The 15,664-nt window shown below is 36.2% G+C and overlaps 2 protein-coding genes across 3 annotated transcripts in view; both read right to left on the bottom strand.

Moving 5' to 3' along the window:
• Positions 1 to 10,035, bottom strand: part of LOC132704339 (YLP motif-containing protein 1-like) — a 28,760-nt gene extending 18,725 nt beyond the window's left edge. For both annotated transcript variants that reach the window (XM_060674282.1, XM_060674283.1), the window contains exons 1-4: positions 9,899 to 10,035; positions 8,814 to 9,006; positions 7,623 to 7,814; positions 3,736 to 5,338 (exon numbers count right to left, since the gene is read on the bottom strand). In XM_060674282.1, the coding sequence (XP_060530265.1) occupies positions 3,736 to 5,338; positions 7,623 to 7,811 (1,792 nt within the window). In that variant the 5' untranslated portion in view covers positions 7,812 to 7,814; positions 8,814 to 9,006; positions 9,899 to 10,035. The remainder of the gene's footprint in view (positions 1 to 3,735; positions 5,339 to 7,622; positions 7,815 to 8,813; positions 9,007 to 9,898) is intronic.
• Positions 10,036 to 11,935: 1,900 nt separating this feature from the next.
• On the bottom strand, positions 11,936 to 15,195 carry LOC132705237 (uncharacterized). The gene is given in 3 exon segments (XM_060675712.1): positions 11,936 to 12,664; positions 14,274 to 14,450; positions 14,930 to 15,195. Coding segments are annotated over 3 exon segments (690 nt in total). The 5' UTR covers positions 15,113 to 15,195; the 3' UTR covers positions 11,936 to 12,334.
• Between the last annotated feature and the right edge of the window lie 469 nt (positions 15,196 to 15,664).

The following is a 15,664-nucleotide window of genomic DNA, read 5'->3' as shown; positions in this document are numbered from 1 at the left end:
CGATGGCTTCCAATAAATTTAATTTCTACTTTTTGTAGCTGTATGTAAAATATCAAAATTCTCGTCAAAAATGTGTTTTTCTGTGTTTAAGTGTGTAGCATAATAAGAATCTAGACTATTGTTTTTAAACGCTCTTTTATGTTCGCTAATGCGTTTCTCCAAGAATCTACCTTTTTGTCCAATATAAATTTTAGGACAAGATCCACATTTCAACCTGTAGACACCTGATTATTGAGATTTTGGACATTTCGTTTTATTGTTTTTTAAAAAATTTGCTATTGTGTTGTTAGTTCCGAAAGCTATTTTTAAACCACATTTTGACAAATGTTTTGAAACTTTTTCACTAGGTTCTCCTATGTATGTAATTGTTTCAAATTGTTCGTATTCTGTATTAGGTTTCGGATAAATAGAGTTAGTTTACTGTTGTCTGGATTTGTTTTTTATTTATAATTTTATCTATAACGGACGGATTGTAGCCGTTGTTCAGTGCAATTTGTTTAATGTTATTAAGTTCTTTGTTGTAATTTTCTGTTAAGAATGGCGTATTAAGAAGTCTGTGTATAAAAGAGTGAAATTTATTGGAAGCCATGGAGATTAACAAAATGAGACATTCAAATGTATTGCTTAACGATCAATTAGATTTAAATACCTCTCCTTTATTGAACTTAAATTCTCACAACATTAATTACGGTTTTATTGTCATTTTTCGGTATATATGGTAGCAGGTAGTTTGAAAATATTACATTTGATAAAAACATGGTGTTGTAGAAACAATTGTCACGTCAAAATATATAATTTCGTGAAAATCAGAACTTTTAGTTCTTATTTTTTTAAATAGGTACATAATGAGAATAACAATTTTTCTAAAAACATTTTATGGACTAATGGAGGTTCGTTCACTAGAAGAAAGGGTTGTAATAGATAAAATACGCGATATTGGTCTTTAAATAATCCTAGACAAATACACGTAATAAAAACACAGGGGTACCAATTAATTAATGTATACTGTGGTGTCAGAAATGGGCATACTTTGGGTCCGATATTTATAGATCAAAAGTTAACTGGAGATCATATTTGCAACTCTTAGAGCACCAAATAGAACAATATATAGAAGATTTACCTCTAAAGATGGGCTTATTATATGGGAGCAAGACGGTGCCCTTCCTCACAATGTTGTGCAAATTAAAAATTTGCTTAACATGGAATATCCCATGGGTTGGATAGGGAACAGCGGAACTATGGATTGGCCAGCCAACAGCTCCGAGTTAACTTTAATGGATTTTTTCTTTTGGGGACAAATAAAAAATCACGTGCACAGAACTGCTTATACTAATGTCGTGGAACTTCGGCAAAGGATTTCAGAGGCAATTAATCAGTTAAGAGACAATCCGGAAAATTAGGGTGCATGAGAAATGTTTTCAGGGAAATGGTGGTCACATACAGCAGTATTTATAATAGTTAAAGAATTTTTTACTTCAGTGTGTCGTCATTTTTAGTGTTTTTATTCCACTTTAATTAATAAATAATTATTGTTGTTGCAGTCAGTCAGGTCACTCTTTGAAATTATATAAAAATTTCCTATTTTTGCCGAATTGTCAAAAACGAGTGGACTAAAATATAGTGTGTTGCATCAATATAATAAGAATAAGATATTCCTTCTACAGATATATAATATACAGGGTGTTCCATAAAAAAATATAATGTATTCTTATATGTCAGAAAATTGATAGTGTTTTGTTTTATGTGTCAAATTTGTATTATTTTTGGATAATGAACCGCTTTTTGAGTATTAGCAGTGGCGGTGATCACATTCATAATTTGACCTTTATATCGGAGTAATTATTTTGTATAACTTATCATGTTATACATCCGTAACTAAAATTTTAATTCGATTTGAACTGCTGACCAGAAACACTGCAAGTTCTTCTCGCTAGACTCCCCCCCACCTCCCTCTTTATTCGACTAGACCTTTGGTAAAAGCATTATCATCGCTCACCGCATCGGTATTTTTCCAATTTTAATGATCATTGATGATTTACGAAAGAGTTACGTATGGTCGATTCATAGATATAAAAAAGTAACCAATTCCTTTTGAATGGGATTATCCAAGGGTGATCATTAACATACAATGCAACAAGATTATTAAAGTTTCGGAATTTAAATTCAGGTAAAATTGTGGTCCGTAATAGAAAATAATTTTATAACTACCTGTGTTTAATATTCTTTGGTTTGCTACATATTGGTATACTACATAGATTAAGTTTATTAGTAGTCATTCTTACAATACAATACAACGTGTGTTGAATCATGTGCGAATTATGCAAAATATGTGCGAGTCTAGTGTATCTCAGGAGATGTTCCCGCCCAAATGTAGAAAACACTATTCTATTGAGACTAAGGAAGTTATAAACAATGTTTATTTGACTCTCATTGAACGTGGTGCCAGCAAGCAAGCATCTTTAGAAGAAACGGTCATTGACGAAAATTCCAACAACAAAGTGTAAGGAAATTTGTAAATAATCCCATTTCAGCGAGGAAAAAAACAAGCGATGCTGACATTTTCCCGAGTGTAGATGAAAGTGATCAAGATATAATCCGGCGTAAAATTTACCAGTTATACGAGGAACAAAGTGTGCCTACATTAGACATCTTAATTAGATTTGTGTTAATTAGAAGGTTAGGTGTTAAATGTGGCAGAACTACCTTATGGAAGTGTATTCAACACATGGGTTTTAGATTTTAAAAAAATTGACAACAAGGCAAGTTTTAATGGAATCTTTTAGAATTCGGAAATGGCGACTGGAATATCTAGAAAAAATTTGGATTTACAGAGAACAACAAAGGCCAATTATTTACTTGGATGAAACCTGGTTCGACACTTATGATACCCCGGAAAACGGTTGCGTTGACTCAACTGATAAGTGTAAAACAAAGGCGCCATCAACAAGAGGTAAAAGAATAACTATTTTGCATGCTGGCTCTAAAGATGCTTGGATTCCAAATGGGCTTTCTCTCTCTGCGAAAACTAATAAAGATTCTTATCTGGATTACCACGCAAGTTATCACAGTAGACAATTGACTAAAACCCCTTTCTCATGTGACACAAAAGCAACAATTATTTATTTTCACGAAGATTATACCAAAAAGCAATTAATTGAGGTTCTACAAAACTTGAACCTACAAAAAGAATACTTCTGTGATAATTATAATTATGCAAAAATCTAGGGCATACAGTTTTAAGGCTTCCACCTTACCACGTTATATTTAACCCCATTGAACATGTTTGGCACCAACTGAAATCTGCGGTCGTAACAATATTTTTCCCCGTGTTAACTCCAATGCCCTCAAACTAATAGAAATCAAAGTTTTTAACATCCATCCACAAAGTTGAGCAAATTCTGTTAAATATATAGAAAAAGCAGAACAATCGTATACCCATATTGCAAATAATATAGAGCAAATAATAATTAGAACAGGCGATGATAGCGATAGTGATACTGATATATTATGTGAATTTTAAGTAATTTAAGTAGGTAATAAAAATAATTTGTAATTTTATTTTAAATTTAAACATAAATAAATATTGTTTAGTATCTTTCCTAACAAAACCCCAAATAATTAAATTCTAAGCAAAGTACGGATCTGTTCGGCCATATTTCATTCTTACAGCTTGCCCGGGTCTTTCCTTAATTCGTATCAGTTAGTCACTTTCTTATATCTATGAACAGACCTTACCTGGTCTGATGGACTTGTGTTCATAATCGACCACTATCTCCGGCACGAACAACTCCTCCTCCTCAGACGCGGGTACGGCGGCTTCGACCGCACCGTCCGGAGGTATCCCTTCGCCTCGCGTAAAGGCGGACGGTACCCCGTTCTCTCCGCTATCGCCGTCGTTGAACCTCTCGTGGAACTTGTCGTAGTCGTCTTCGTCGTTCCACTCTTCGTAATTGTTATTGTGGCTGTCCTCTTCGTAATCCTCGCACCTGTCGTTGCCGAAATTATCGAAACGGTCGTGGCGATTGAAACCGCCTGCCCTGTTCCTGCCTCCTCTGTTACGATTGAAACCGTTGCCGATTTTATTGAAGTTCACTCTCTCTCTGTATCTGCCGTTGAAACCGTTATTGTAATCTTCGCTCGGACCGTTGGTGAAACTCATCCTGGTCTGGTCGTCGAAATTGGTGACGAGTTCTCTCTGGTTCTCCGAGAAGTCCTCCGGATCGGGCTGCTCGAAGATGGGGGGCGCCAAATCCATGAGACGCGGAATCGCAGGTACCTTCGCCGCGTTGAGGTTTTGATTCTGCGACACCATTGACAGCATGTTCATCAGTTTCGGGTCGCCCAATATCGAATTGATCCCCTTCGAAATGGCGTCCAGGTCCGGGCCTTTGGCGGCGTGAGGTTCGGCGACGCTCTCGCGAGTGCGTTGCTCCTCCTCTTTGACGTCGTCGTCTCTCACCAGATCCAGACCGGGGATGCCGCCCGCGTTAGGGGAGGAGCCTTTCAAGAACCCGGCATCGTTTTGAAGCAGCTCCTCCCCCGGGAACCCTTTAGCCGGCTTGAAACTCAGAGGTTCGTTATTCTGAGTCGGGGGAGGTTTGGTGAACATTTCTGCCGGCTGATCGTTTTTGGACGAGCCCGCGGGGGCGGCGAGCAGCGCGAGCCGCTTCTTCCTCATCTGCTCGCGCCTGTCGAGTAGCGAGTTCCGCCAGGACTCCCATTTCTTCTCGTACTCCATGTACTGCGTTTTGTCAGGGTGATTCGCGTTCTGCTCCTTCCATTTGTCGAACTGGGCCTCCCACGCGGCGAACTCCTTGTCGAATTTCTTTTCCGCCTCCGTCAACTCCTCCAGGTTCAAGATCTTCGGCGTTTGCTGCTGCTGCTGTTGCAGCTGCTGCGGCTGCGGCTGCGGCTGCTGGACGTTAGCCCAGGTTTTCTCTTTGTTAGCGTACTGATTGTCCAGCATTTGCCTTTTACCGCCCTCGTACTGCGTCCCCTGCTGTCCGAACGTTCTCTTATTGGAATTTTGCCAAGCGCCCGGCTGTCTCTGGTTCCTAAACTGGGAGGCGGCTTGAAATTGGGGAGGCGGCACGTTGTACTGGGGTCCCGTCTTGTAATGGGCGGCCGTCGTGTTGAATGAAGCGGGTTGGGGGGTCGCGACCGTCGAATAACCCGCGGTTTTGGGCGGAGCGCTAGCGTATGGGACGGCCGGCGAGCTATCGTCAGGTGGTGGAGGCGGAGGCGGTTTGCTTTCGGTGGGAAGTGGAGGCGGAGCGTTGGTGTTCACCAGAGGCGCGACCGCGGCGTTTTGAGAAAGCGCATTCATCGATTTTTGATACTGAAAATAGACCACCTATCAAGAGAACGCCGATAACTAGGAGCCCTACTGCGTCGCATGGCAGAATTTTAAAGACCTATGTACCTCGCTATTCACCATGCCCAGTTTTTCATCATTTGTGTTTCGTTAGTCAAGCTTTGATAAGTTGCGAATTTTTATTGACTTAATTTCATATTTTGAGAAAGTGCTGTATGTTTACTCTGAGAAATGGACATTACCCCTTCAGGTATCCTAGGGTATAGGGTCTAAGTAGACACTAAATTGACCAGCATAATTTTTTATCATTATGACGAAAAAAAATTAATTAGACTACTGCACTAGCCGCCAGGATTTGATGTCCGGTTTCGTGACTGTGTTAAGGCTCTTTCATGTTCTGGTATCCCAAACGGACTGATCGAAGATGTTCAGAGAATTTTGGACAAGTAGTAAATCTGGTTTTGACGTTAGATAATGTCGAAATTATTAGAGACAATGGAAGATGTAAGGTGTTTTAATTCCGGGTTGATATTGTTTTACGGTTCTGTAAACAAGAGATTTGATAACCGATCATTTTTAGGCCGGATTTTTTTTTATTTTTCTTTCTATTAATATCCAAAAATAGGAGATCATTATTACTTTTTAATTAACCAAGCATTCACGAGTAACAAAACAAAACTTGACGAATACAAATTAAAAGCAACGTCGTAAGAATCAACAAATAAATTAATAATATTTAGTTACAAAATACAAAACATACTAATCCTAGAATCAATCCAAGATTACAACATTAATAGCATCAGGGCTAAAAGTGTGCAATATCACAGAGATAATTAAACAACCCAGTATCAAGAAACCATCTTTTTGAAGGTTTAAAGGTTACTTAGTTCAGAGTTAAACAGTTTGGGAACTATATAAGAAATAATGCAGTGCTGAACAAATAGAGCTTTAATCCATCTTGCATATTTAGTCATCACTGAAAAATGACTAAGAGACCAAATAACAAAAGTGTCGTAAGTATAATTTTGGTTTTAATAAGTTCATCTCAAAAGATTCCAGACGAGAAATGTTACGAGACGGGAGAGTGACATTTTTTATAGGATTCTAATAATAAAAAGCATTAACAGGCAGAAGTGAGGCGTTCCATATATTTTAGAGACTTTGGAGCAATGGGTTCAGGCTTTGGGATATTTGACTGAAGTTTGGATTTTTAAAAGATTTTGGCGGTTTCATTAACCGTTCGATTTATCAGCGACCGACGCAGAAGGAATCCAGAAGATTTGTAAATAATATTGCAATAACTTGTCGAAGTTTCTTTCTTAGTTTCTTTAAATTTTTTAATTAAATTAAAAAATAATAATATTAAAACATAGACCAGGTCTGTAATTTAGGTAATAAGACTGGCGATTTTGTTCAATCACAAACTAATTAGACAGAAGATCAGATCCTCTGCGGAAGCGTGATATATAGAATAATGCACTGAAATCGAAGAACCACAACAGAGACAGGATATATATTTACTACAAAAAGGTACAAAATATATCAGGAAAAGAACGCATAACAAAAATAGTTCCACTCACAGACAAAGGGAAAATATTTAAACTGCTTGACAAAGGAAAAAAGTTAATAGCAAAACTGCTAAGAGGCATTGAGAAAGCTGGTATCAGGGAAATTGCAATCAATCAACTGAAGACGGATACAAGGGTGCTGAAGATTAAAGTGGTAGATGGTGCTTTGAAAGTAACTTTTTAAAATGCATCATTTTCAAAAAGCATGACGTAAGGACGATTAAGAACTAACCGTTAGCCTTACTGAGGACCCTCACGTGGAGATCCAAATTAAGTCAAATTACAGCTGCATACTGGATACAGGGATATAAACATCAGACTTTTATGTTCCTTTCAATCCTGCTCGAGGTTTTGGCTAGAAAAAATGTTCCGTAGGTGTCTTATTCACCTGACATGAGTCACTTCAAGCTATTTTGGTATCGGAGTGGAAGAAATGACTTCAGAGCTGTGTGGTTTCAGAAGGAAGTCATTTTGAAGGTGACAACCAGACTTATTACTTAATTTAGAGGCCTGGTATACCAGATAACGACACTTTTTATTTAGGTATTCCTTAAATACTTAGAAATATAATATATTTTGTTTTAAGTATATTTTTTCTTTACTTTAAAGTTTTAAGTATAAAATTTTAGTTTTTTTAAATACTTATTCATTTTGTCCTGGAAAAATATGGTCAAGGTTTATTAACTATGGACAAAGTCAAAAAAAAACAACCCCACCAATGACCCTAATAAACTAGATACCTCGGCTCCGTACTGTTGATGCCATTGCTGGTACTGTTGCTGCCATTGAGCCCATTGTTGCCAGTTTTGCTGCTGCATTTGGGCCCACTGTTCGGGAGTGTACTGCACGCCTGGCGTCACAGATTCAGTCGGTGTTGCTACTGTACCCAAAGGTGGTGCGCTAGCAGCATTCCAGCCGACCCACGACATGGTCTAAAAATGTTCGCAACATTCTAGTCAGTGTAAACGGACTATGATGAACGAGCTTCAAGAAAGTCACAGGTCCGATCTTAGCACAAGTTTCTCTATGACGCTCAAAGCTATTTAAAATTACTATCATACAAAAGTGCTAAAAGTAGCAAAATGAGACCCTAAATAGTATCAATGTGCAAGTTTGACATAATATCGGGCTATGTGGTTGCGAAGTCAATTATTACCTGAAACAAATGCAAATACTGCAACCCTAGGGTGGTAGAATCGAAAATTGAAGTTTGGTGACGTAAAATCTTACTGAAAAATCGGAAAATTCGGTGGATATCGTAGAGGCAAAGATTAAAGCCATTATAAAGGAGACTCTGAGACTAAGTCTGCCTTCTGAAGGGCAAAAAAAACGTTTTGGGGTAGTTTTAGTTGATGTAAAAACCCTAAAACAAGAAAACCACAATCTCAAGCAACGTGTCCCCAACTCTCATACGCAAAACTGGATAATTCGAAACCTAGGAACAAAGAATAGTACAGATACAGAAAATAGTACAGTTATACAAAGAAAATTAAGCGGTTGAGTGTTTCACGATGAAAAAGGAGGGCATTGGATCGATGATGGTAAAATTCAGCAGACTGACTGATTTTTACAATTATTTTTTTTAACATGTGATAACAATGTAGAGAAAATATTAAAACTGCTTGAGAAAGGAAAAAAGCAAAATGAATTCTGTTAAGAGGCATTGAGAAAATTGGAAACATAGATATTCCAGTTTGTCTAAATTTGATTTATTATGGTGGCACCTTAAACTGCGATATTTTCAAAAAGCATACCAAAAAAAAAAGCTGGTGACATCTTTCATTTAACTTGTATCATTAAGTGTTATTAACATTATATTTTTGATTTTAATTAAATACACTGCATGCTATGAGCGTCAGAGAAACTGTGGTGACCGATGTGTCCTTTACACCCATATTTATTCACAGTATAATTCACGATTCCATACTTACTTGGAAATTAATTGCAATTCGCGTTAAAACACTTAAAAAATTATTCCCACGTGGCAGAAACACACTGAAGAACTCATCGAAAAATTACGTCACCTTCAAAATTGATGGCGCGTAGTAATCATATCGGTTCATTGCCCAAAAGTTGGCAAACGAAAGCGACAACTTATATCCAGCTAAAAATTCAGTCCCGCAACTAAAAAAAACTTCTACTTCAGTAATCTAAGATACAATCGACGGTTTGTAGACAGCTTCTATGTGATTCCACTTTACATTGAAATTTGATTTCATTTTACAAATTTTTATGAAAATACATTCACACTTGATGCTGCAAAATAATAGTCAAACCCTTGTGGCCATAAACTGAACCATCAATTTCATAAAATATTATGACACAAATAAAAAATTAAAAACTTTTTCGGTCCAGTTCATACAGATCTAATGGTTAGTTATCCGTCAGCAAGTCAAAAACTGGTATATGGCAGCTCCACCAAAAATTATAGTAATGAGAGAGTTTTTTTCACCACTGAATTGGAACATGGGGTTGCCAGGCTTGCGGATCCTTCCAACTCTGTTAATGAGGAATGTACACCCTTCAATGATCGTTTCTCCTCATAATAAATAATCAATTGTCGGATAATTTCATCAAATTCTAATAAAAAAAACAAATAAATTAAAAGTGTAATTATCCCAGTTAATCCAGAACCAGTCAATTCATCAATTGATGAATAACCGGCTGATACCATCAATTCCTGAGTGGGAAAAAAAACTCCCCTTAACTTAATCTAAAAACTCAATATTTCATGCTCTTTTTTTGTTTCTATTTGAAATATAAATTAAAAATAACTTTGCTATTTTATAGATTCAAAGCACAGGATCTATAATGTAATGGGACACGATGCTACCGAGAAAATTAAATCAAGGCGTGAATAGCCATTTATCCGTATACAGTATTTTACTGAGTGTACCACCCTCGGTGTAACCCACCATCCAATCCTAAATAACAATTGTTTATGTTTTTTCCTGTAATCAATACTGTATAGCTCCCTTACAGGCAGAACAGTTAATCGATTAAAACTCTTGATTACCTTGTCCAGATCTCCTTGTTTCGTTTCCGCTGTGGTGATTATGGACGAAATTGAATATATTTCTACTCGTTCGCCTATCAATGTGAACTAAACTTGCGCTTAAATATACAAGCCATACTTATTTCTACAACCTCTGATCTGTGAATAGCAGGACTGTCAAAAATCTACAGACCATAACCTTAATAAAGAACATTAATTAGGATAACACAGAGCATGGAAATTTCGCAAAAAAAATCACGTTTGTATTTGGATTGTCGTCATTTTGAACAATTTATATAAAAAATAGTTTTCTCTACATTATTTAAGCTAATTATCTAGAATCAGTTTACATAATGAAAGCTATAGGATAGTATAATGATACTCACTAGAGAATAAAATACCTACTTCATATCTATCTAGATATCTAAAAACTACAACATTTAGCTACTTTTAATAATTAAACTCATATTAATTTGGATAGTACAAATCACAAATGAAGTAATATGCAGGGTATCCTATTTAAGAAAGAAAACTTCGCGATACGAATGGCGTTTTTCGGACATCTTATTATATAACATTTTTAAAATGAAGGCGTCATGGGTCTAGATATATATTAACCCCGCCTAAGCTGATCATACAGGTATTTTTTAAGCGACAGTAATAAGAAAATATTAATATGCTCATGCGCGGTTTGCACCCATTGACATTTCAAACCAACCAACATGGCCGCTGACAGTTGGTTGTTTCGACAAGTTTCAGTTTAGATGTAGCACTTTTATGGAAGCACTTCCACAAAATATGCGCAGATGTCCAAATGTTCCGGGAAAACGAATTAAGTGTGTAAATGGGTCGTTGTTTAAATACAAAATGGCGCAAAGTACAACTTAGTGGTTGAAATTTAGACGCTTGCGTGGAAGATCATTCTCACCTACGAAATAGCACAGCTGCCCGAGGCGCATTAATTTATGCCTTACTAGGGCCATTATCTAATATTTATGTGATCCACATCCGTCCGTCCGATAAAAGGATCATTATTCTGATGGAAAACAAAAACACTTTTCTTCCATAAAGTCGCCGAACGGTCAATGAACTGATTATGTTAATTTTTTCAGAGTATCTCAGGTACTCTGCTGGCGGCAATTATAACGGTCAGTGACTTTATTTAGTTAGGCGTCGGTATTTGTGCGTGTACGATCTTGTGGACTTAATAGGCAATTTTTAAATTATTCAATACTACGCGAATAGCGACTGGCCATGTCTATTTAATTACGACCCAACAATCGGTGTTTTAAATTTGGCCAGTGCTAGTATCTTATTGAATCAGTAAATCAAAGAAGACTTTTATGTGATATGTCAATTAGTATTTTAAAATTCAATATTGCGGGTTTAAGTTAAGCAGTACCGCATTTTGGTAAAATTTAACAAAAAACCAACGTCAAATGAAGCACTTTTTTATGAAATTGGTCAACAAATACATTGACATTGACTTGAAAAGGAATGGAAATGTGAAATTTGGATGCATGTGAAACTTGATTTACTTTTAAAAAATAGTTTGTTTCGTTGTTTTTCAGCTCTTCGCTGCCATATATATTTACTTTTTATTTGTTTATTGTAGACCGTATCACGGTAGAATAGCTCGCACATCGTGATAAATTGGTAGGACGACAAGATAATTCCCGTGAAAGTGTGTTGCTTGTTTTGTTATAAATCGGTGTTTGTTGAAATAGAAATCTTATAAACATGCGCACATTTATTTTCTGTCCCTTCCCACACTTAAAACATGCTCCATAGACACAATCGAACTGATACTAAAATATTTCTACAGAAATGAGCGAATCAGCGAATATGTGTGTCTGGGAAGTGTTAACTATTAACTATTAAAAAAATTCATGCCCCATTATTGACAAGACACGAAGTCACTCGAATTCTTTGCGCGAGTGGTCGAGAACGACTTGGTCAACTTCGGCTGAGTACGTCATTCGAACTCTTAACTATGCTGTAGTTTTTTTTGTTAACTAGTGAAAAAATATATAAATGAGTTCCTTCTATGGATTTTTATTTAGAACTTAACGAAAATTCAAAAATATTCTGAATATTAAATACACGGGAATCTACAATTATAAAACAACTTCTTTATATTAAAATAACAAAAAAAGTGCTTATGTTGATACTTGTTTTAAAATAAATTTTTCTTAGTTTATGGACCTGTTTATCAGTTGGCAACTCTGTCTATAACAGGTATGAACGTCAAATGAAGCGACCGAGGTGAAAGCAAATTAATAAAAAATGGCGAACCACAGGACATCTTCTTCTTCTTCTTCTTTTCACGTATCCCGTTGGGCACCACTGCGAAAGTACCACAGAACATCGTACTTTTGAGAACTAACACAATATTATTAAGAAATTTTAAAAAGTGGGAACATCTTTTTAATCATAAAAACACGCATCGACTGCGATTTATGTGCTAAAACGCTGCTGTAAAATAGCCGTCATGGTTTTCAAGGAACTTGCCATACTTTCCATATTTTCACTAATACTTCTTAGGTATCGTAGAGATTCTTCGTTAATATCAAGCAGTTTTTGGGAAAGCCTTTCGGTTTCTCTCGATCTGACTGGTGTGTCAATGTTTGATTCCATTTGAATCTCGGGAAAGGGTTCATATGAAGAGTTGTTACGGGAAACTGGCGTTCCTTCAGTAGTCAGTGCAGGTGACTCTACTTTCGGACAGTACTTTTCTTGATTTCTTGCCCTGTTTGATCCGCCTCTACATGTTTCTGATTCTGTGTCCTAAAAACGGAACAAATAAAACCATTGGGAAATACATAATTACATAAAAAACCACTTAGTGCAGTGAAATTTTTGTTTTCGAGATATGGACATCGACAGACTTAATTAAACACTTAAATACTTATCATAACTTAACTATAAAGAAATCTACTTTGTATTTTAAGAATGTTGAAGAGCTCACCCAGACAGTGAAGATTATATGATTATATAAGATTACATGTGTAGTAATGTGTAAGTAACAGTAAGTAAGAATAATTATTATATTTTTTAGGGTTTGTCAGCAAATTAATGTTTATTTGTCAAAAATAATCAAACTAAAGGACTACGGTCAAGAAAACACCTAAATAGCGCTGTAAACACATATCGAGTAACAGATTCAGTTTAAATTTGGCGTCATGTTCAGAACTAGCCGGTCAGCACTATATATCCACTAGAAGCTCTGCCGATAGTACATGAACTTATAAAAAAACATTATCACGAGGTCTGTCCATCATGCGCATGCGCGAGATTTTAAGTTCAATTATGCGTTTCACAAAAAAATGTTGGGCTCGACTGCTAGGATCATTCGCCCATTGCCGACTTCCGTCGAGGATCTTCGCTTTTGGTCATGGACCAACACGTACAAAGAAGACATATAACCAATATTTGCTCAACTAGCAAAAAACAATTTTGACCGATACCAAAAAAACCGACAGCCCCCGCTTCCACCGCGGACCATCCGGGCCCATCCGGCCTCCATACCGGCGTGAACGGTTAAAACAACGGGGCCGGCGGAACTTTTACACTTAAAACAAACACCAAACACTGCCGAAACAGAGTCACACAAATTGAAGACCGATACCAAAGGGTTTTCGAACGAATTCAGCGGATTCTGCTAGGAGCGGACGGAGGTTAGACCGCCGCGTGCAATGCTCCACCACAGAATCATGCGCGAGATTTCAAATCTCGTTTTTAACCGTTCTGGCATTCAACAACCAACATGGCCGCTGACAGATCGACAATGAGTTTGGATACGGCATTTTTCTCTAAATATGCCTAGATCTTGTTAAATATTTTGGAAAAACGACTTAGGTAAGTGGAAATCGCTGTTTACAAGGAAACTACGAAAATATCAACGCCACGTGAGGTGCATGTACTGCTTGTAATTTGTGAAATACTAGGAATTAGAATTTAATCTGGGTCCATTTACATTAAAAATAACCGCTGAAAAGATGAATTCGAATATTTTTATTTTATTATAAACAACCTAGACAACACTTTCATAATCACGTAGATTCTTTGGAAAGGGGTTTTAAAATAGTAGAAATACATTTAAAATGTTCCTTGGTTACAAACAAATAACTGCTACCATTATTAAAATTTGTTGGGTGAAATTAGACTCTACTAGACAGCTACCTGTTTAATGTTTTGTGTTTGAGCTACCTACGTGTTGTAATATTAATCAAATTTTTCATGGAACTGAAGCCAGAATAACTCAATTTCTAGGTATATAATGTAGCTGCAGAATCTGTCATTTGCGTATCAATATTCTTCTTATTTATGGTTTATCTTTCTTAGTGACACGTGTTTAGTGTAATATTAATATAATCGTGTATGAATAAATTAATACCTTGCCCAGTGCCAGTAAATTGTAACCCTCAATAGGCTTTAACCCCATTATTTCTAATAATCTGCATTCTAAGTCAGACAAAGTTATGTAACTTGTGCGACTTCCGCCTGCCTTCCCAATAGCTTTTTTAATTCTGGCGGTTTTTGCCTTTGTCTTTGATTTCCAATCTATTAAAGCCTAAAATAAGCAAAAAATAATTTTTGGCTATTTTATTTGCTTTTTTTTAAGAAAAAACAAATTTATTGCATATATTTGTCAGAAAACAATACGAGCTTTAAAATAAGTTTTCTAAAATGAATTAGAAAATCCCCCTCCTGCAATCAAAATGTTTTTTTCACAGATCACCATGGCAACGGATGAATTTTAGTGGTCATTACCGCCAACAGCGAATTATACTGGATTTATTGGAAAATGTGTCAACAAAATCAATTATGATTGGTTAAAAACTACTGGTGTGGAATTTCCTTGCCGAATACCACACGAAGTCAAATTAAATCAGGAAATAATATGACCTCTAGTAGTATTACTAGTGAATATTTTATTTAGTTTATGGATGATGTGAAAAATAGATATTTATAAAATTAAATACAACTAATTAAACTCAAGACTGAATCAGCTGAATTATGCATTTTTACTTAAATTTTTCAAATATATACCTTCCGCCATCCTTCAACGGATTTTTCTCCAAACCCCAAGTTGTTAAGTTTCAGGCTGACAGTTCGCCATAAAGCGTGACCTTTTATTTTACCTTCCCGACCATTAAATTTATTGGTTATAAGTTCTGGATTTTTTTCGCACGCTTCAATTATTATGTGTCAGTGTTCAACTCGCACCCTCATTTCCTTATATTATTTAAAAAGAAAAAACGTTATCATTGCGACCAAAAGAAATAATATTCAACACCAATCAGACGATATCACAATATATTCTATGGATGGGAAGTTTAGCAATCACAGAATAGCAAGTTCAATTTGCAATGGTCCGATCACAGAACAGAAAGTGTTTAGTAGTCTGTGATGGTGTACACTGGATTGATTAGTTCTATATATTTTATACCAAATAGGTTTTTAAAATTATTATTAATACATATTATATGTATTACGGCCTAACTGTGATTACACTGTACTTAAATTGTATAAGTTTTTTGCTCGATATATAACACTAATAAAGATAATGCAATGAATCTTGTAGTGACTTGATTTTAATTCAGTTGAATTGAAAATACTTGAACGTGGGTGTCCAAATGTACAAGCGCGTAGGCCTTTAGTGGTTGATAAAATGGACTTAAATTGTAGTGCAATTACGCGCACGTAAGGAAAGTCTTTGTAATAACGCACATTTGTTATTTTAACATGTGACCCAATTGTAAATGCGACATCTACCGAACGTCT

This window comes from Cylas formicarius, unplaced genomic scaffold (genome assembly GCF_029955315.1).
Source record: "Cylas formicarius isolate icCylForm1 unplaced genomic scaffold, icCylForm1.1 PGA_scaffold_7__23_contigs__length_41026272, whole genome shotgun sequence".
Classification (NCBI taxonomy): Eukaryota; Metazoa; Arthropoda; class Insecta; order Coleoptera; family Brentidae; genus Cylas; species Cylas formicarius.
This window is presented reverse-complemented; position numbering and strand designations above follow the sequence as displayed.